General features: G+C 56.8%; 2 protein-coding genes, 1 long non-coding RNA gene and 3 other non-coding genes across 6 annotated transcripts; 1 reads left to right on the top strand and 5 right to left on the bottom strand.

Annotated features, from left to right (window-relative positions):
- Window positions 1-4,030: 4,030 nt before the first annotated feature.
- On the bottom strand, window positions 4,031-5,176 carry LOC109489399. The gene is made up of 4 exons (XR_002142389.2): window positions 5,150-5,176; window positions 4,393-4,512; window positions 4,248-4,307; window positions 4,031-4,128 (listed from the first exon to the last, which is right to left on the bottom strand). It is a non-coding gene; the product is annotated as an uncharacterized LOC109489399 (long non-coding RNA).
- Window positions 5,177-6,079: 903 nt separating this feature from the next.
- Window positions 6,080-10,488, top strand: ACP4 (acid phosphatase 4). Its single transcript, XM_034639194.1, has 11 exons — window positions 6,080-6,318; window positions 6,390-6,494; window positions 6,568-6,654; window positions 7,467-7,613; window positions 7,929-8,027; window positions 8,139-8,234; window positions 8,982-9,114; window positions 9,204-9,286; window positions 9,769-9,893; window positions 10,116-10,294; window positions 10,373-10,488. The coding sequence occupies exons 1-11, from the start codon at window positions 6,214-6,216 to the stop codon at window positions 10,486-10,488; spliced, it is 1,275 nt and encodes a 424-aa protein (XP_034495085.1). The 5' UTR covers window positions 6,080-6,213.
- Window positions 10,489-12,162: 1,674 nt separating this feature from the next.
- On the bottom strand, window positions 12,163-17,876 carry LOC100477183 (Friend virus susceptibility protein 1). Its single transcript, XM_011237885.3, has 4 exons — window positions 17,769-17,876; window positions 15,964-16,007; window positions 14,310-14,354; window positions 12,163-13,903 (listed from the first exon to the last, which is right to left on the bottom strand). Exon 4 carries the CDS (start codon window positions 13,842-13,844, stop codon window positions 12,969-12,971), a length of 876 nt encoding a protein of 291 aa, XP_011236187.2. The 5' UTR covers window positions 13,845-13,903; window positions 14,310-14,354; window positions 15,964-16,007; window positions 17,769-17,876; the 3' UTR covers window positions 12,163-12,968.
- On the bottom strand, window positions 13,970-14,060 carry LOC117795331. The gene has a single exon (XR_004619303.1). It is a non-coding gene; the product is annotated as a small nucleolar RNA SNORD88 (small nucleolar RNA).
- Window positions 14,445-14,538, bottom strand: LOC117795332. Its single transcript, XR_004619304.1, has one exon. It is a non-coding gene; the product is annotated as a small nucleolar RNA SNORD88 (small nucleolar RNA).
- LOC117795333 lies at window positions 16,087-16,177 on the bottom strand. Its single transcript, XR_004619305.1, has one exon. It is a non-coding gene; the product is annotated as a small nucleolar RNA SNORD88 (small nucleolar RNA).
- Window positions 17,877-20,386: the final 2,510 nt, after the last annotated feature.

Raw genomic sequence — 20,386 nt, 5'->3', positions numbered from 1 at the left:
TAAAACCACATGAATTTATCCTGCAGTTCTGGGGGTCCTAAATGGGGGTCACTGGGCTCAGGAGGAGAGTCCATTTCGTTTCCTTCTCTAGCTTCTAGAGGTTGCCCTGTTTTGTTGCTCGTGGGCCTTCGTCCATCTTCAAAGCCAGCAGCGGTCTCTCGGCCCCTCGCTCTTCCGCCTCCTTCTCCTCCTGCCCAGTGACTACGTGGGCCCACCTGGATAATTCGGGATCCTCTCCCCGTTTTGACAAACAGCCTTAATTCCACCTGTGACCTTACTACCCTTTGCCATGGAATGGAACATATGCCCAGGTCCTGGGGGATACGGCGTGGACATCTTTGGGGCCAGCGATCTGGGGGGCTGGCCCTTCTAACGGGGATGCCCGCACTCAATCAGCTGGTTCTGGCTTTGGGGTGCCGTTGGGGGTGCTGAGCACCTTTCACCGCCTGGTGAGAGCCAGGCTGCAGCTCGTGAGACTGACAGGGAGGCCCCAGCTCCTGGGGGAGCCGTGGGCCCCGGGGGGTGGGGGGCATGTTGTTTTCCTGCTGGTTCTCCTTCCACCTGCTGCTTCTGCTGCTGCTGGGGCTGGGTGGGCCGGGGGGGCCCAGGCTGGACATGGTGGAGGTGTGGGTGCTGCTCAGACCGTTCGTTGGAGCTCGCCCAGGGTGGGGGAGGGGGCGGTCAGGGCTGCTCCAACCACGTGCGTTACACTCCCGGTCCAGGCCTTCAGGCTGCAGCTGTGCTGGACCCTCCAGTTCTGCACCGGGAGAGAGTCTGCGAAGGACATGGGTGAGTCCAGCCATCCTGGGACGACCTGAAGGGAACTTCCTGGGGGTTGGAGACAGTATGAGGGAGGGTGGAAGGTGGGAGAGGTCCTCTCTCCTCCATCTCTGGAGAATAGGAGGCGGGAGATTCGGCAAGAGATGGACAGGAGAACAGAGAGGCAGAGAGAGAGTGGTGGAGAGAGAGGGACAAAAATGCAGAGGGAGGGACAGGGATGGGGGAGAGAGAGATGGGGTAGGGGAGAGACACAGAAGACCCTGAGAGAGGGACAGAGACCCTGGGGGGGGCGGGGACGCAGAGACCCTGAGAGATGGGATGAAATGGAAAAAGAGGTGGGGGGGAAGGGATGTGTGCAGGTGCAAATGTGTTGGGGTGTTGGGACTGCATAGATGCGGGTGGCAGATGGCAGCCAAGGCAGGGAGGGGAGGTGAGAGGCAGGTCAGGCTGCCAGGAGGGATCAAGTGGAAGAGGAGACAGAAAAAGATACGGAGACAAAGACCCAGTGAGAGACAGGAACACGAAGAGCTCTAGTCAAAGACTGAAATAGCACTAGCCTCAGCTTGAAGGACAGCGCTCTCGGGGGAGACAGACGGACAGGGAGACAGAAGCCACGGAGAGAGGGTCGTGGGCCTGCACAGAAAGGCAGGACTGTGGACATGGCGGAGGAATTTGGAGCGACCGACCGTCCCGATTATCCCGGGACTGAGCGCTTCCTGGGATCCGGGGCTCTGGGGGCTCAATCCGGAGAGTCTGATGCAGCCTGGGACGCCTTGGTCCCCTAGGTGGAACCAGGGCAGCCCTGGGCCACCGGCTTTTCTGGCTCAGCAGGGTGTTGGTGATCATTCAGGCCCACCTTCTCTTTCTGCCCTGGGCAATGCGCCTCCCCCCACCCTTCCAGTGCCCCTGCTCCAGGCCGAAACTACTTTGTCTGCTTTCTTCGGTTTTCAAACTCCCCAATGTTTCTAAACTAAAGATTACATTTTGCTCTACGTTCTGAGTCTTTTGATGTGTCCACGGAGCTGCCTCAGAAATGAATGCACTAAGCTCCAAGGGGTGGGAGGGATCCATCTCTTCTTGTCTTCAGAAAACACATTACAGAGATGGCTCTGACCCTGGCTGCACAATAGAATCTCCGGGGGAGCTTTTAAAATCCAATCGATGTCCAGGCCCCATCCCCAGGCGTTGTGGTTTAAGTGGTCCAGGGTGGAGTTGGGCTCTGGGAGTTTCAAAAGCTCCCCAGGGATCCCTATGGGGCCTCGGGCTGAGCCCCATCCCTCCAAAGTGCCTGCGGTTGTGGAAATGCAACCTTAATAGCTCCCAGGGGACCCAGAACCCCAGCACTAAGTGGTTGAAAATGCTGGGGCGGGGGAGGGGGACGTGCAAAGACCGACTTCTTTGTCTATATTTGGTTGTTCTATAAGCATTAACAGCCAAAACCCAGGCTGGGGGTCCCTTAGGGGTCAGATCCTATTCTGTGCACTCCACTCTCAAGCTTCTGGTCACAGCCAGGAAGGATGGGAGGGGAGAGCAGGCAGCCAAACTCGAGCAGGAGGGTTTTAGGAAGCTTCTAGAGGAAGCTGTCACAGAAGGAGGTGGGAAAGGGCACTCCAGGCAGGGAGCACAGCACGTATAAGCAAAGACCCTGGGGAGCAACATTTTTTTACTATCTCTGAGTTATACGTGGTTAAGTATATATTGGGGGGGGGGGAGAAGCTGTGCGTAGGATGTAGGTGAGACAGAAAAAAAGGAAAAGAAAAGGAAAAAGACTAGAGGAGGTCAGGTCGTACACAGCCTCCAAGGCCAGGCTGAGGGGCTGGGACTCTTGGGGGGGCGGGGGACACGACCTGGGGGCCACGGGAAGGCTGCGAGCAGGGACAGAGTCAGCTCTGGTTGTGGGAGGACCTGTGAGAGCTGGAGGAGAGAGGCCGGAAACAAGGCAAAGGTCCAGGGAGAGAGAGAAACCCTGGGAGGGGCAGGAAGGTCTCCGAATTCTGGTTTTCGGAAGCCGGGTTCCCTCCCAGAGCCTGGCCGCCTCACTTCTGGCTGGGAAAATGGTCCAACACCGCCCCCGTGTGGTTGTTCATAGTATTGCAACCAGGACCTCCCGTCAGTAAAACTAGCCTCTTGAATCAGGACGCTTTTGAGAATTCAAAAGGACGCTGTTACCAAGGATGTTGGAACAACTGGCCGAAAGCGTCTGCAATCCGCGAGGCAAAATCATAGTGAGGCTATAAATCCGCTCCTAATCAAAATTTGCTAGGCCTTCCCTGAGAAACCCAGGATGTTCGGGCACCTTACTCAGGAGTTGCCTTTTCAGATGTTGAGTCGAAATGAAGTGGTTTGTCAGATGAGAAGGTGACTGAAGTTCACCCAAAGGCTGGGGTGTCACCCAGGGCATCCCATCTACTGGGGATGAGGGCGGGGAGTGGGGAGGAGGAGGTTAGTGAGGTAATAGACTGTCTGTCTGAAGGTCTAGACACTTCCAGAGGAAAGGGCATTGACAGTGGGTACTGCAGGTTGAATAGGAGTTTTCTAAGAAAAGAGAAAGATGTGTTGATAGAATATAACAAAGAAGATGATAACTACAGTCTTTTTGTGGCTGACAAATTCCATTCGTGTCTTTGATCTCAAGTTTTTCTGGCTGTGGCCACCTGGGTCCCCTGGACAAAGATTTTCACCTTTGAGAAGAAAACCAGGGTTCAGAGAGAAGGACTATATCTGAAGTACACAGCAGTCTGTGTTGATACCAGGTGAATCAGCCCTGCTCTGTCTCCCCTCTGTGCTTTTTTAATTTTTAAAGATTTTATTTGTTTGAGAGAGAGAGAGAGCACGAGCAGAGGGGAGGGGCAGGGGGAGAGGGAGAAGCAGACTTCCCTTTGAGCAGGCAAGCCCTTGCGGTTCTCCATCCCAGGACCTTGGGATCATGACCTGAGCCCGAAGGCAGACGCTTAACCAACTGAGGCACCCAGGCGCCCCTCCCCTCTGTGCTTTTGCACCCAGAGTTCAAATGTCCTTCTTCCTCTCTAACTGTTCCTGAAAGACTCCTACTCAACCCTCAAAACCCAACTCAGACTTTGGGCTCCCTGTCTCAAACCAGAGACTCCAGGCCTCTAGCCCCTCCTCCCTCAGACCCAGGAGACTGGACTTCTGGCCCCTCCTCCCTCCAGCTCAGAGCCGGGTCCCTCAGACAGAGCGGCGGGGGGGCGGTGGGGGGGGGTCTGTGCCACAGCCGGGAGGGAAGAGCATATGCTGATTCAGTCCATTTATTTGGTCTCAGAGGCCTGCATCATGATCCAGGGCAGAATGCTCTTGGATTAGGCGTCCTGGGTCTTCTCATTGCTGAGCCTAAGGGAGGAAGACACAGAGATACACAGAGGCATGGGAGAGGAGGAGAGCCTAAGTGGATAAAATGGGGCCAAAGAGACAGAGATGCAGCCTGCTACCCCTACCCTCTTCCCACTCACCTTGTTGAAGAAGTAGATGGAGGCCAGGATGGTGAATACAGCTATGGCCAGGGTTACATTCTGGGGGGGAGGAGTCAGAGGTCAGGGTCCACTCCCTCCCTCCCCTTTCTCCCGACCTCCCTCCCCCTGCCAGACCCCTCCTTACTTCCTGAAAGTTCATGGCCATGGCCTTGAGCTCAGTGCTTGCTTGCTTGACCTCCCTCTTCCTTTCCTGGACTCTGAGCCAGAGAGGACAGAACAGCCACTATAACCTAAGAGGGGTTGCCTAGGAGACCAGAATGGTGGCCGTGGTGACGAGAGAAAGGCATTCTGGGTAGAGGGGACATGGGACAGGTGCTTGAGGGAGAGGGGGACTTGTTTGCAGAATGTTACATGCAGTACCCGCACTTGGGATTGGGACATTTGAAATTGGAGAATCCAGATCTCCAACGCTACACTGAGGCGTTTTTTCCCCCCACCCCACCCCAGGGCGCTGGGGAGCCATGGGAGGCTGTGAACAGGGGAGGCACCGAATCAGCTCGGAGTGTTAGTGTCTTGGAGCAGGGAGGAGGCTGGAAGCCAGGAGGTGGCCCCGGGCAAGATATCCTCCCGCAGTGTCGGCCAGACACCAGGTTGAGAGCATTAGAGCTGGACTGGGCGTTTCCATGAGTCTTGTCACCAGTGCTGGGGGTGGGGGCGGGGGCAGCTTCCCCACCTGTGGACCACAGGCACAGGGACAGCGCCAGAGACTCCCGCCGCCGCCCCCCCTCCCGGTCACGGTCACGGTCCGTGACTTGCACTCCACCAGCCTTCCCGCGAACATTCTAGGCAGCCAACTCTTTCTGTCCATTACGCCTTCAGAACTAACTTCCCGGTTACCAGAAACAGAGGCTAAAGAAACAAGGACAGTCGAAGGTCATTACCCACGGGTTCCATCTTTGCGAATTCGCCTCCTCGCTAAATGCTCTGTAATCCCACAGTGCGTGCCCGTTGCCCTCTCGCGGTCACTCGTGGACATGCGCAGAACGGCTAACAGTTTGAGTTGCTGGAAGCCCGCGGGTTCCCGGTTCCCCGCTGAGGTTCCGAAGAAGCGCCACCCTGCCCTTTGAACTCGTTAATCCTCAAAGCAGCTCCCTGAGGTACAGATTGCCCTCGTTCCCATTTTACGGATTTGATGAACGAGGAGGCACAGAGAGGTGCGGTAACTTGCCCAAAGTTGCACAGCTTGTAAACGGTAACGTTAGGGGTTTGAACCCAGCCTACCCAAATCCAGGGTCCAGGTGTTCAACCACTGGGCCGTGCTGGCTGGGGCCAGATGTGGGAGGCGCTGGGAGAAGGTGACATCTCCAAGAAGAGCTCCAACATTTAAGGGGTGAGAATAGGAAAACAGAGACATGGGTTGTGGGGAGGGAGAAGAAAACAGAGACTGTGTCTAGAATGTGGGGCTACTTGGGGGTGGGTATCTCTGTCTTTTTTTTTTTTTAAGATTTTATTTATTTGGCAGAGAGAGAGAGGCAGCCAGCAAGAAAGGGAACACAAGCAGGGGGAGTGGGAGAGGAAGAAGCAGGTTCCCAGCGGAGGAGCCCAGGACCCTGGGATCACGCCCTGAGCTGAAGGCAGATGCTTAACAACTGAGCCACCCAGGCACCCCTCGCTGTCTCCTTTTGCATCCCAGCTTTGCCACTCACTGCCTGTGTCCCCTCAGGCATATGACGGAACCCACGGTACCTCAGTTTCCCCATCTGCACAGTGGGGACGGTGAGAACCGTATCAACCTGTGCCAGAGGTAAAGTAAAGATTAAGCAAGTCTGGCTAATCCAAGGCTGCGTGCGGAAGGCCCTGGGGAAGCCGGATCCCAGGAGGCCACCTTGGCTCCGGGGGGAGGCATGCCGGGACCTGCTTTTTGGGGGGTGCTGAGGCGGGGTAATGAGCAGGTGGGGCTGTGGCACAGACAGTGGGCTGAGCTCAGCGTCTGGGCTGTGCGGAGATGGCAGGGCCAGGCTTTTGGGGCCTCCCCGCTGGACTTCTGCTCCTCCTGCTGCTGCTGGCACCCTGGGCCCTGGCGGAAGGACCCCTGGTGTTCGTGGCTGTGGTGAGGTGTCCCCTGCCCTGGCCTGGCCCCTCACCTCTCCCAGGCCAGCCCTGACCTGGTCCCATCCCCAGGTGTTCCGCCACGGCGACCGGGCCCCGCTGGCCTCCTACCCCACCGACCCACACAAGGAGGCAACCACCGCCCTGTGGCCGAGAGGCCTGGGCCAGCTGACTGGGGTGAGAAGCCGGGGGGTGCGGCTGTGGAGGGGGCGGGGGGGGAGGGGTCTGCTGAGGCTTCCTCTGCCCTCAGGAGGGGGTCCGCCAGCAGCTGGAGCTGGGACGCTTCCTGAGGGGCCGCTATGAGGACTTTCTGAGCCCGGAGTACCGGCGGGAGGAGGTACTGCCATGGACGTGACCCTCGCCTGGCCTCCTGACCTCTCACCTCTGACCTCCTCTGACTCCAACCCTCACTGTGGGCCTCCACCTCTGGCCTTTGACCCCCAATAACCTGACCTGCACCCTGTACCTGCTCTCTGACCTCCAAACCATCAACTAACTCACGCTGACCTCTGACCCCATCTCCACGGGAGTCCCATGCTTCACCTCTGACCTCTGGGCTCCATCAACTCTGACTTTATTTTCTGACGCCCACCAACTCTAACCAGACCTCCTGACCTCTGATTTCTGACTCCAAAACTTGACTGATTCTGACTTTGACCTTGACTGGTTCAATTTGCCTCCTGAGCTCAACCTTTGATCTCTGCCCTTCATCAGATGTGAATTGTCTTTCCTACGTCCTCCTCTGTCTTTTGACATCTCCCGTTTTGGCTCATTCCTCCTGATCTCTGACCTCTGATCCCTGATAGACATGTACTGGATTCTGGTCCCGTGTCCTTCCACCTCCCCTTCCGACCTTGAACTCCAACTTCCAGCCACCAGCAATTCTTTCTTTCTTTGATGCAACTGACCCCTTTAATCCCACATGTCCACCCAACTTCTGACCTCCAACCCCATTGCTCCTGACCTTGACCTCTGACCCTTGATCCCACCTTCCAACATGAAAGACCAGACACTCCAATTCACCCTGGGTTTTGACGCCCAGCACCTGACCTCTGACCCTGCACTGAATCTGAAGCTTTTGGTTTGCTGCTGCAGCCGACCTCTGACCCGGCAGTGGTCCCTTTGCCTGCCTTCTCCCCGCCACCACAGGTCTACGTTCGCAGCACTGACTTTGACCGCACGCTGGAGAGCGCTCAGGCCAACCTTGCAGGGCTGTTCCCCGAGGCTGCCCCGGGGCGCTCAGAGGCTGCCTGGAGGCCCATCCCTGTGCACACAGTGCCCGTCACTGAGGACAAGGTCAGGGGGCTGGACAGGTGCAGGGGGTGGGAGGGATGGAGAGAGACCGAGACCCCTGTGGGGGGAGCCAGTGGCTGGGAGAGGCAGTTCCGGCTGAGCGGCCCTGGGCAGCCTGTGTCGGCTGGAGCCGTGAGCCCTTCCCTGCTGCCGAGCTGGCTGCACAGGGTGAGCGGCCGTCCTGTGCTGTGCGGCCAGATTTGGGAGGGACCGCATATTTTGAAGAGAGAGGTTTGGACCAGGGCTCCACAGCCCCAACTCCCTGCGCTGTGACTGTGGGGTCCCAGTCACGCTGGCCTGAGCCTCAGTTTCCCCCAGCTGCTGAGGTTCCCCATGCGCAGCTGTCCCCGATACCATGAGCTGCTGAGAGAGGCCACGGAGGCTGCGGAGTACCAGACGGCGCTGGAGGGCTGGACAGTGAGCGGGGGTGGGGGGTGCTGGAGGGGCCTGAGGTGGGGGCTGCTTGGCGGGGCTTGGCAGGGAGGGGTGAGGAGGCCCGTCAGACTCACCCAGCCCCGGTGCATCCAGGACTTCCTGACTCGCCTGGAGAACTACACGGGGCTGTCGTTGGTCGGAGAGCCGCTCCGCCGGGCATGGAAGGTTCTAGACACACTGATGTGCCAGGTGAGCCCCCCCGCCTCCAGCTGGGTGGTTAAGGGCACCTGGATTCAAATCCCAGCTTTGCTGCTCACTACCTGTGTTCCCTCAGGCAAGTCACTTAACCCTTGGTGCCTCAGTTTGCCCACCTCCCCCATGGGGATAGCAACGCCCATACCAACACCCCTTGGGGTTTCTGTGAAGATCAAAACGGATTAATCCACAAGAGGTGCTTAGAACCGTGCCTGGCACACAGCAAGGCCTGCAGGAAGGCTTGAGGCTACGTGTTTGTGGTTCCTCCTCTGTTAGTTCTGTGGGAAAAGCTCCCAAACCCGACACTCAAGCAGCAGGAGCTGACCTGAACCGGAGTGAGGCTCTTCGGAGAGATAGTCTTTGCTTACCCCATCCCGTGACAATGATCCTAGTCGCACGTGGGAATAGCAGTGTGTGTGGTTAAGGGGGCTGGATGTGTGCTGAGGGAGACGGTACTGCCACCATCGGGCCCTTCTAGGTTCCAAAACGTCTGAAGTTTGAAACAGCTCTGGCTCCAGGCGTGAGGGCTCCTGGGCTGTTGGGTGATGGTCATTACTAATGTCAATTCATGGTTGCTATTGGCCATGACTTCCTGCCCAGCCCCAGCCCACGAGGGGTTCGGAGGAGGGGTGGGAGAGAGGACTGCGGCTCAAGGGGACAGCACAGGCACCGGGAGGGCCTGAGGGGAGCATGAGGAGCTCAGGATGTCCCGGTCACTTTGTCTTCTCTCCCTCTCTCCAGCAAGCCCACGGTCTTCCCCTTCCATCCTGGGCTTCCCCAAATGTCCTACGGACCCTAGCCCAGATCTCAGCTTTGGATATTGGGGCCCACGTGGGTCCACCCCGGGCAGCCGAGAAGGCCCAGCTGACAGGGGGTAAGGTGTGGGGCTGGGAGGCTGGGAGGCCGGGAGGCCAAAGCGCCTTCCTCTGCGGGATTCTCAGCGCTCTGTTCCTGCCCTCTCAGGGATCCTGCTGGATGCCATCCTTGGCAACTTCTCTCGGGTCCAGCGCCTGGGGCTGCCCCTCAAGATGGTTATGTACTCAGCTGTGAGTCTTTGGGAAGGGAGGCAGTGCCACGTGGGCACAGGGATGAGGGGGATGGCAGATGGCAATGTGGGCAAGGAAGAGCTGGTGGGGTGGTCTCAATGGAACTTCACGGTTACCCACTGTTACCCACTGCCTTGGGTAACTCCTATCTCCAAACCATACTCTCAGACCATATCACTAGAGGTACACAGTCTGGAAGGAGGGAGGTGATGGTGTTATAAGAGAATTTAGCTCTTCTGGAAGGACAAGTTGTTTAACTGAGCTGCCCAATCATATTTTTGCATCTGTTTGACCAATGTTCATTAAATGATTCCCTGGAACTGGTGGGACTGACTCCAGTGTGAGCCGGTTTGGGGGGGGGTTGGTTCTGTGAGATCTGGGGGACATCTGGGAGGAAGCTGGATGCCCAAGTCTAGAGTTCAGGAGAGAGGAGACATCAGGACAGGCAGGAGCCGTGTCTCAGCCCTGGGATCTGCCTGCAGCACGACAGCACTCTGCTGGCCCTCCAGGGAGCCCTGGGTCTCTATGACGGGCACACCCCACCGTATGCTGCCTGCCTTGGCTTTGAATTCCGGAGGCGCCTAGGGGACCCGGACGAAGATGCAGGGTAAGGAGGGTGTGGCACCCGGGAATGGGCAGGACAGAACTGTCTCAAGGAAAGAAGATGGGGTCCCAGGCGGCGGGGGATTTGTGCGGGATGGCTCGAGGAGGGTGACAGGTAGGAGGCAGCGGCCCAGCGTCTCCATTCAGCTACTCCTCTCCAGATTTTGGTCAGTGGCAGGGGAGGCGAGGAGGGGCCCGGGTGCCACCACCTCCTGTCTTCCTCCAGGAATGTCACCATCTCCCTTTTCTACCGCAACGACTCCACCGGCCTGCCCCTGCCCCTCAGCCTCCCCGGGTGCCCAGGCCCCTGCCCGCTAGGCCGCTTCCGCCAGCTCACCGCCCCGGCCCGGCCTCCGGCTCACGGGGTCCCCTGCCACGGCTCCCGTGAGCCTGCCACCCCAGCAGGTGATGGCCACTGGCGTTGGGGTGGGAGTGTGGGGGGGCCCAGGTCCCAAGACTCACACTCCCGTGTTCTCCCCACAGCCACTGTGGTGCCCCTGCTGGCTGGGGCTGTGGCAGTGCTGGCCGCGCTCAGCATGGGGCTGGGCCTGCTGGCCTGGAGACCCAGCTGCCTGCGGGCCTGGGGGGGCCCCGTGTGAGCTGGGAAATCGGGCAACCCCTCTCCCACAGCTGGCGTTGCACCCCAACATGTCTGCTCACCCTCTGCTGTGGCTTTTGTGACTTACTGTGCGCGCCTGTTCCTGCGGGAAATGGGGGCGGGGGGCTCCCTGGCCTGGAAGCTGCAGGCAGCGCTGTGCGCACGCGCTCCTGTGTGAAGGGCGGCTCGTGGACACGTACGTGGCACGCAGGTATACCCGTGTGGTTCCTGTGTCTAGACGCTTGTGTTCTGCACTTCTGTATGGGGGCACGCAGGCCGTCTGCATACATGTGCACGCGTCCACGGGGCACATTTGCATGCACACACGTGCATGTCGGTCCGCGTGTAGGTGCTGTGTATGGGCTTGTGCACACGCGGGAGTACACGGTAGGTCAGTACACGGGGGAACACGGGTTTGTAGGTACAGCACGTGGTGTGCACACCTGCTCACGGAGCCCCTCCATGGGTCACACACTCCGCTGAGCCCTGGCTCCTGGGAGTCATTGTGCCTCTGGGGACCCTGGCATCACCTTTAATTTTCTCCATCCTCCGGGTGGGGTGGGTCAGGCCCGGCCATGGAGAGAAAGTGCTCACAAGTGCCAGGTCCAGAGCCACAGGCAAGCCCCCAGCGACCAGCCTCTGTGCTCCCGTCTCATTCGGCAGAGCCCAGACTCCCCAGTCATCAGACCCCACAACCCTTGCCATTAAGCTCCTGGGAACCGGCAGAGCAGGTGGGGCTGGGGCCATTGCTCAGGGCTGCTGAGCACAGCACAGGCTGCCACGGTTGGGGGGGGGCGGTCTGCTGCAGCACCCACTGGCTGCCACGTGGCTATTTAAATGAAATAAAGTGGAAAATTCAGGTCCCAGCTGCACTGGCGGCAGTTCAAGGACTCTGGTCACACATGGCTGGCGGCTGCTGTGCTGGTCAGACTGCAGCTAGGGCTCCTATCACAAGCATAGCCCAGGGCAACACCGAAGCCCCTGCACACCTGCTAATAAAACCCGCAGGCTCTGTTCATGGTGGTCCTGCACTGAACTGCTCAGTCCAGGGACGTGCCACCCTCCCACATGCCAGGCTGCGCGGCACCAGTGGTCATGCCTACATCAGGTGTATGTAGGGACACATAACTATGACCAGTGGGGAGCCTGGTGTGCAGGTGCCCATTAGATGGGGTAGTTGGAGGTGATCAGAGATGGGGGGGTGCTTATAGACAGAAGCTACTCCTACCCACCAGAACCCCAAACTTCCACCTGGAGGGTGTTAAGTGCCAGGGCCAGCAGCCCTGTGTACACAGCTTAGAGAAACTTGAGACCTCCCTCCTTCACCCCATCCCTGGGAGGGGGCCGGGCTCTGAGAACTTCCACATGACCCTGTCCATCATCACCCCTGGAGGTACGGAGTGATCACAGGGCCTCCTCAATGCCTTCACGCACTCCTGGGTGGGGAGAAGCATCTTCTTGCTTAGAGATTCAGACCTGAAGTTCTAGCAGGTTCCCCTACCCTGTTGTGAGTCCCAATAGGAGCCCAGTCTTCTCAGCACCCAGGGATGGCCCAAGGAGAGATGGGGGTTTTCCTGGGGCCTCGGCGCATGATCCTTACCCTCTTGCCCCAGGAGAGTTCTGGATTCACACCAGGACCATGCCACAGCCCTGGCCACACACCACAGTCCACATAGAGCGATGCTCACGCTGTTTAATGAGTCCCATGTGCCTAGTACAGCCTGCCAAGGTGGTCGTCAGTCCTCACAAAGTTGTGATTCTTGGCCCCAACACCTTTAATCCAGACGTGACAGACACTGGCCAGAGGTTACACATCCGCCTAAAGAGATCAGATGGACTGGCTGGGTCTTCTCCAGGTGAGCAAACAGCAGAAGTCCACTTTAAAAGGGAAAGGAATTGCAAAATAATAATAAAATAAAAATTATAGTCTTAAGGGAAAAACCATTCTAAGAGAAAGGAGCGTCCCTAAAGCTAAAGTTTTGCATATGCTTAAATTATTAGGTAAAAACACTGCATTTAAAAATACCTTAAGAAAAAGGGTACAAACTTCAAGGTGCTTTCATGTTGTGGCCTGTGGGGTTTCCCCACTTGGCCTGTAGTGCTTTGGGGGCCCATGTGGCCGAAGGGTGGGTGCCTGCCCACTGTGCCAGTTGGGCTGAAATGTAACAGACTAGACAGTACAGGTTGCGCCCTGGGGGAACAAGGCACCCGGGGGTACCAGCCAGCTTGCCTGCCTCCACCACTCTGCCTGGCAACACCTGTGGGGTGGGCAGGGACAAGGACAGTCCTCTCTTCTAGGGAGCAAACAGTAATGGGGGCGGCCTGCCCCCAGGGAGGGTGGAGGACAGGCAGGTGGGCCATCCCTCAGTCTACGCTGGGGTGGGGGGGGTTCCGGAAGCACTGGCTCCGACTTCGTGTCTCCCCTGGAATCTAGCCTCCTCCGCCACTGAGTACCATCTAGAAGACGGTGCCCAGGGGGGCCTAGTCGTGCCGCACGGGCACAGGCGGCTCCTCCCCGCAGGCCTGGTCTGAGTAGGGGGGAGGTGGGGGCTGCTCCTCCCCCAGCATGTAGGTAGGGTGGCTGCGGCTACGCTTGGCCTCTTTGATGTACAGCTCGAGGAGGACCTTGGTGGGCTGCTTGTCCACCCTCTCCTTGGGCACGCCATGGCTCAGCAGCCAGCCCAGGAGGTCCTTGCGCGTTGGGTTGGGCCCCAACATGAGCTTGGCGCGGCCCGGCTGGCTCTGGCGCCAGAGCAGGCCCACATCGGCGATGGTCTGGATCTCCATCACCGCCTCCAGCACCGTCATGCCCTTGACCAGCAGGCTGACGAGCGAGAGGCGCAGCTCAGAGGGGGCGGCCGTCAGCAGGCGCCGCTGGAGGCCCTGCGTGAAGGGCACGTCCTCGGGCGCGGGCCGAGGCCCCTGCTCTGCTGCGGGCGGCGAGGGGGGCTCGCGGTAGATCCAGTCCAGCATGCCCAGCTCACGCACCAGCTGGATGCCCTCCTCCATGGTGGTCCAGGGGCGGAAGGGCAGCTCGGTGGCCTCGAAGTGCAGGAAGGACTCCCAGCGCTGGCGCCAGGCCAGCAGCAGCCAGGTGAGCAGCGTCTTGCAGCCGCCCCGCAGGGTCTTACAGCGGTAGTTGAAGATGGCATCGCCGGTCAGGTCGCCCAGCAGGGCCAGCTCTCCAGAGTTCAGGGACAGGGCCGGGCCCCCCTGGTCATACACGCGCAGGATCCAGGTGATCATGAGCTCGTTGGGGTTCTGCTTGAAGCGCCGCGAGATGGCCAGGAGCTCAGTGTACGTGTAGTAACGGTCCCCCCGCCCCATCTGGGTGGGCGCCAGTGCTCTCTCGGCCATGATCACGGCTGTCCCCTGCAGCGACCGGGAGGAAGCCTGGAGAGGCGCTGCCCCAGGAGCTTCAGGAAAGGACAGAGGCCATCAGGTGGGAAAAGAGCCACACCCTCCAGCACCTCCCCGGAGTGGGACCCCTCAGATCCCCGGGTGTCAAAGGTCCCGGGGGGCACTACGTCCTCAGGGGAGGTCAGAGCCCAGTGCTGGACATCATGGGGGTCACAAGCACAGCCCCTTCAAAAGCCCTGACAGTCAGCGTCACTGCAGCCTGTCCCGTAAGCACCTCCCCTTGCCACCCCCCCACTTCACAGGGATGCTGTGAAGAGCAAGTGAATCTAGCGCTTACCACTAGGCCCAGCTCTAAGTGAACGCTCAGCATTTGCTTTTCTAGTATTACTGTCATCTACAAATCTGTTATGGCAAATTATTATCATGGTATTAACAATAAGAGAGACCCTCTTCTGTCCTTACCAAGCACAGAGGGATGGTGGGGCTGTTCGACTCCTGGGGAACCACCTGCAGACGGGAAGGGGTCAGAGAGGAGAAGAGCAGGTCAGCGGGGCACAGGGCAACCATGGCCCTCCAACCCTCCCCTCCCCAGACTGGGGGCCCCTCAGACCCCCCGGGTGTCAAAGGTCCTGGGGGGGGCACCATGTCCTCAGGGGAGGTCAGAGCCCAGTGCTGGGCATCATGGGGGCCCCCAGTGTGCTTGTCCACCTCCTCACTCGGGTCCCAGAGCCACCTGCTCCAGTCCTAAGGGGGATGACAGCGCTCATCCAGGTAGGACAAATGATCAACACCTGGCCATTGGGGTGCCAAGGAGCAAGCCCCCATCAGGTGCCTTTTGATGACATATTCCCCCCGCCCCCAACCTCAGCTCCCCGTGACCACCCCTCAGTGTGGCCCATACTCCCCCTGCCACCACTTGTACACCCCCTGCGTGTCACTTGTATGATCTGCAGCAACTGACCTGAGCACCCTCCTGCCCCCAACCCCGGGGCTGTTTCTCCTCCTTTCTCTGCTCAGCTCCAAGGAGCATCCTGCTGAAAACACCCCCATGTCTGCTCTGCCCGCACCTCAGGTCTGTTATCCCCCCATGCATCTTCCAAAGCCTCCAGTTCTGCTCGTCTCCCCTCACCTGTCCTTGCCAAACAAATGGAAACTTCCTACTCCACTTTCCCAGAAACTCCCTCTCAGCAGCAATGAATGTTCAGAGCTCTGCAGGGGACACCTCGGTGAAGAGCACAGGTCCTCAGAAAGATACTCATGATGTGAAATCTGAGCTCACGCATCACAGAAAGTAGCTTCTCCTCCCTCAAGTGCCTGTCATCAAGAGCTGCAACCCCCAAGGACACCAGAGAATACACTTGCAGTTCTGTTCCCAGCGTCCTAGAGCAGAGAACACTTGCTTCTTTTCAGATAACAGGTCTCTACGCCCATTTTATGATTTAGCTCTTTGAAACACTTGTGCAACATTGTCCAGATAAATGGTCCCTTTAAACAATGGGTACTGTGTAAATCAAGGGTAACTTTAATAACTGTGTCAGCTTATCTATATAGGATTCTTGGGAAGCTAAGCTTTGTTTAAAGGCTCAAGGTATTCAATCTACAAAACCCTCAGTATGAACAGTGATAAATGCTGCCAGATTGTTTCTTCTGACTTTGAAAATTAGATTTGATTAGTCCTTTTCCTTGAAACCCAAATACATGTTTTTTCTTCTTCTTCCACAATCCATGTATTCTCCATCTAATTCAACCCTTACCTTGAAGATGGGGAATATCACTGCTGCCCCCCACCCCCAAATGAGCAGAGGATTCAGGCCCATATGTTCCTAATGTGTTGTGCCTACCCTACAGATTTAGACTCTGAGGCTCAGGAAAGCAATCACTTGACTAGCTCTCCAAGCCCATGAACAGCAGAGCTGGGATGTGGACCCTAGGCCCATTCTGGCTACATGTCCACTGCTATAAATGAACAGGGATTTGCACGTAAATCCCCAGCACAAACACTGGCACATAAATTAGGTCCCAGAGATATCTGATGTGATGTCACCCCAATGAAGGTATTTTAGATGGGCAGGGAGAGAAAGTGGGTGGGTCAGGGAATGGAAGCAAGGGTTCTCACCAATATGGGGTTGTAGTGGGTGGTCCCTCAGCTTGAAGATGAACCTGTAACACAGGAAAAGACTTGCTGAGGACGGAGGAAGAAACAGTCTGTGGGGGAGGGGGTCCAGAGACATCAAAACCAGGGCTTCTCAGATCCCCAGGTGTCAAAGGTCCTGGGGGGCACTGCATCCTCAGGGGTGATCGGAGCCCAGTGCTGGACATCACGGGAGCCCTGGTACCCGCTGCAACCACATCCCAAGGCCACTCACCTTCAGAACAGAGGCCAAACTAACTGCACTTAAGAGACTGGGAAACACAAAACCCATTAGGAAGGTAAGAAAGCCCCCAACTCACCCTATGGAGACACCACAATACCCCACCTCCCCAGTGTCACAGGTCCACAGGGGACTGTCCTCAAACCTACTACATGGAGAAACACCAGCATCTATTAGCCCTTGCCCAGTTTTACAGATTTTCAGCATTGGCTATACTTGCTGGTAACCGGAAACAGTGAAAGGATACACATCCCTTGGAAGAACCTATTGGGAGATAAAAGGAGGGAACTATTCTAGGAAAAACACCCTTAAGATATAAGCAGCATATGCAATGACCAGAGACCCTTTACCGCAACCATTTTGGAAGACATCAGCTGAGGAAGACATTTTGGAGGACTTTGGAACCACAAATACAATAAAGTGTTAACGATTTTCGATGAAATTAAAAACGTGCCTTCAAAACACGAAGCAAGAAGAAAGCAAACATAGCAAAATGTTACACTCTTAAACTTCTGTCGAGCTCCCCCAACGCTTGAGGATTTTAATAATAAAAAGTGAAAGAGAAATACATCGGACAATAGCGACAGAGGGCGCGCCAGTGATGAATGGAGGAGAAAAAACCTTTCACTCGTGACACGGCCATAGCTAGGATCAATTCAACGGTTTTCCAGGTGGCTGCCAGAAGGGAGAAGAAACACAGCTAGACAGGATTTTTGCTGGGTCGTGGTGGGGAGATAGAAAAACACAGCCAGGTGCCCCAGGGCTGGGTCTCCTCAGCTATCAGGAAACGGATGGATGTCCAAGACCCCAAGGACCAATTAGCCCCCAAGTATCGCTTCACTGAACTGATGCATGGAGTGCACACAAAACTCGTATTTGGAGGGGCCGTGTCAGAATGATTCCTGAGGGTAAACAAAGGCCCCATTTGCTTTCTCCTAAAACCACACCTACGTGGTTCTCAGAAACAACCCAGTAATTCATTTCGAGACTCCACTCCCCCTCATTCCTTAGAAAGCCCCGAGATCCTGCCTCTACCCCCCCCATAACCTTTGTTCTGGGTTGTGCAAAATGCCAGCCACGTGCAATCGAAAAAACAACAGCGACTTTTAGAACAGCGTTTTAAAAAAAACACATGTAGCTAGCACAGGAGTGAAAAATCTCAGAAAGAAAAACTCCGTGTCACACGCGTTCTCCACGCACCCCCCCCCAACCCCCCAAGAAAAATAGACAAGATGGCGGAGCCCCGCGACGTGGGAAGCAGAGATGGCGCAGCCAGCCGGGCTGCGGAGCAAAGGCGCGCTAGCTCTGGAAGCCCTCATTCGCTCCGGCAGCAGGAGTATACCCCACCCCGAGCGCCCTCTCCAAAGGGTGCCCGCCCCGCAGAGAACCCCAGGCTCGCCTCAGAGTGCGCACTGGGGTCTCACAGAGGCCCTGACCCCTTCCACGCGACGACCTGGCCGCCGCGCCGCACCTCGTGACAGGAGCGACCCAGATTCCAGCGCCCACCCGCGCGAACGTAACAGAGTCAAAATCCCCCAAAAAACCTCACCGGGAGCTCACTCTCTCGAAAGCGTGCGCGAGTGGCCGCGCGTCCCGCTTTATAGTGCGCGCCGCTCGCAGTGCCCGCCACACGCGCCAGCCCAGGCTCCGCCCCGAGGCGTCCAGCACACGCGCCGGGTCGGAAACCCAACTTTGGGGCTTGGGGAAGCGAATTATGCCTGTTCTCGCCAAAATCTTCCTGAAGACGTTACGATGTTGTCCCTGGAGTCGGATAAAAGGAGCAGCGGGATAGCGAGCCCCGTTGTCCTGCCATGAGAGTCAGGCAATTTTGAGGACAGCACCAAAGGCGGGCTGAAAAGTGGCAGGACCCCGAATGAGGACCGAGCCAGACCCGCAGGCAACTGGAATTGCCAGCACCGCAGTGGCGCGAGCCGTGGGCGCAGGGGGCGGGGCCGACCCAGACGAAGTCCCGGCGCAGGGTGGTGGGCGGGGCCAGCGCGGAGATTGACAGGGGACGTCCTGGGGCGGCGCTCGCGTGGCGCAGAATGAGAGGCTGGACCCGAGCAGCGAAAGGAGGGGTAGGTACCTGGTCGCCGGGCCGGGAAGGCTGGACTTCTGGATCTAAGGGAGGAAGGGGCTGGGGGCCAGGACTCTTGGGCTGAGTGAGGGCCGGATCCCCTGCCCTCCACCCGCCTCCCAGTTTAGATGGTCTAAGACCTGGGGGCTTGGATTCTTGGTAGGGTCGGAGCTCCAAAGAATGTCTTTCCACTGACATAATTGTAAACATTTTTTTTTCCAAAGATAAAAAATGAAACTTCTCTACTTCAAACCCACTCACCAGAGTCGCCACTGTCGATGTGGTGTAGACTTTTTACTTTATGGCTCTACACACGCATGCACGTATTATGGGTAACGATGCTTCCCCCCCACTCTACTTTGTCCCCTAAATAGTCTCCCCCTCATCAGTACATACAGAGTGACCTCATTCCTTAAACAGTGGCAAAGTATTCCTTTCTGTGAGGGAAACACACATTGTTTAGCTGGTCTCCCTTGTCATTTGGATTGTTTTCTTACTTCATGAAGCTTATGGTCTGAAGTAAAAGAGACCTATACTCTTTTGTTAAGAAAATGAGGCATTTTCTTCACTAGCTTTTGCCTCACTGAGAGTAAAGCAAAGCCCTCACTGTGGCCCACAAAGCCGAGTGACCTGACCCCTGTTCCCCCTCTGCCCCTGCCCCCTCTCCCTTGCTCACCCTGCACTAGCGCATTGGCTTCCCTAGCCTTCTTGGAACCGGCCAAGGAAGGACATTTGTACCTCAGGACCTTTGCACTTGCTGTTCCTTCTGCCAAGAATCTTTTCCCCCAATCTATCCCCATGGCTCCCCTCTCTTCAGTCATGTGTCTGCTCACATGTCACCTTGGCAGGGAGCCCCCATCCCTTCCCAGACCCATCTCTCTTCCTCTCCTTTATTTTTCCTCATAGTACTTATCCCTAACATATTTCTTTGTTTGTGGGCATGTATTTTTGCCTCTCCGCCAAAATGTCAAGCCATAAAGACAAGGATTTGTGTCCAGTTTGATCGCTGCTGTCCGTCCAGTGTCGGCCACATACCTGCAGCTCAGTTTTCACCAAAGATGAAGAAATCAGGGGCGCCTGGGTGGCACAGCGGTTAAGCGTCTGCCTTCGGCTCAGGGCGTGATCCCGGCGTTATGGGATCGAGCCCCACATCAGGCTCCTCTGCTATGAGCCTGCTTCTTCCTCTCCCACTCCCCCTGCTTGTGTTCCCTCTCTTGCTGGCTGTCTCTATCTCTGTCGAATAAATAAATAAAATATTTTTTAAAAAAAAGATGAAGAGGGGCGCCTGGGTGGCACAGCGGTTAAGCGTCTGCCTTCGGCTCAGGGCGTGATCCCGGCGTTATGGGATCGAGCCCCACATCAGGCTCCTCTGCTATGAGCCTGCTTCTTCCTCTCCCACTCCCCCTGCTTGTGTTCCCTCTCTCGCTGGCTGTCTCTATCTCTGTCAAATAAATAAATAAAATCTTTAAAAAAAAAAAAAGATGAAATCTGAGAGCCTTTTGTGGGAGAGAAGCGGCAGGATTATTTTAGCAACCCTTAAAGAGCACAAACTATGGACTAGGTGTTACGTTAAACTCCATCTAGGTTGAATTACTATCGTTACCCCATTTTACAGATGAGGAAACAGACCCGCAGGGTTCAACACCTGGACACAGGTCACAGAGCTAGTAAGTGGCAGAGCCTAGACTCAACCCTTCCAGCTTAGCCACTGTGTGAGAGGGAGGTAGAGGGGACCCCCACATCGAGACCCTGTAGGGGGACCCAGGCAATGAGATAACATTTGTACTTGAGTTTCAACCCTGCCCTGCTCAGCAAATGACTCGGATAGCAAAAATATGCTATGTGGGACAGCCTCAAAGACAGGTAGCTAAATAGATAATTTTTAAAAAGAACAGCCCTGTGTCAGGGGGTGGTTAGGGGAGAAGAGGAGGTGGTGACAGAGGCTGCTGGTAAAGGCAGGAGGTGAAGTGTGGGTGCAGGGAGAATGTGCCTCAGAAGGGGCTGATTATTGGGGGTCATGAAAGTAAAAGATAAGGCCTTGAGGGCCTGGAGAGACTCAGCTATTCAACAAATATTGATTGGCACCGGGA

Source organism: Ailuropoda melanoleuca, chromosome 12, assembly GCF_002007445.2.
Source record: "Ailuropoda melanoleuca isolate Jingjing chromosome 12, ASM200744v2, whole genome shotgun sequence".
NCBI lineage: Eukaryota > Metazoa > Chordata > Mammalia > Carnivora > Ursidae > Ailuropoda > Ailuropoda melanoleuca.
The sequence above is the reverse complement of the archived record's forward strand: the minus strand, read 5'-3'. Positions and strand labels throughout refer to the sequence as shown.

Bases quoted from the DNA above. Each gene is read 5' to 3' on its own strand.
- ACP4 (XM_034639194.1), top strand. From the start codon at position 6,214: ATGGCAGGGCCAGGCTTTTGGGGCCTCCCCGCTGGACTTCTGCTCCTC. The intron at 6,319-6,389 runs GTGAGGTGTCCC...TCCCATCCCCAG, and splicing joins CCCTGGTGTTCGTGGCTGTG to GTGTTCCGCCACGGCGACCG. The intron at 8,235-8,981 runs GTGAGCCCCCCC...CCCTCTCTCCAG, and splicing joins TAGACACACTGATGTGCCAG to CAAGCCCACGGTCTTCCCCT.
- LOC100477183 (XM_011237885.3), bottom strand. From the start codon at position 13,844: ATGGCCGAGAGAGCACTGGCGCCCACCCAGATGGGGCGGGGGGACCGT.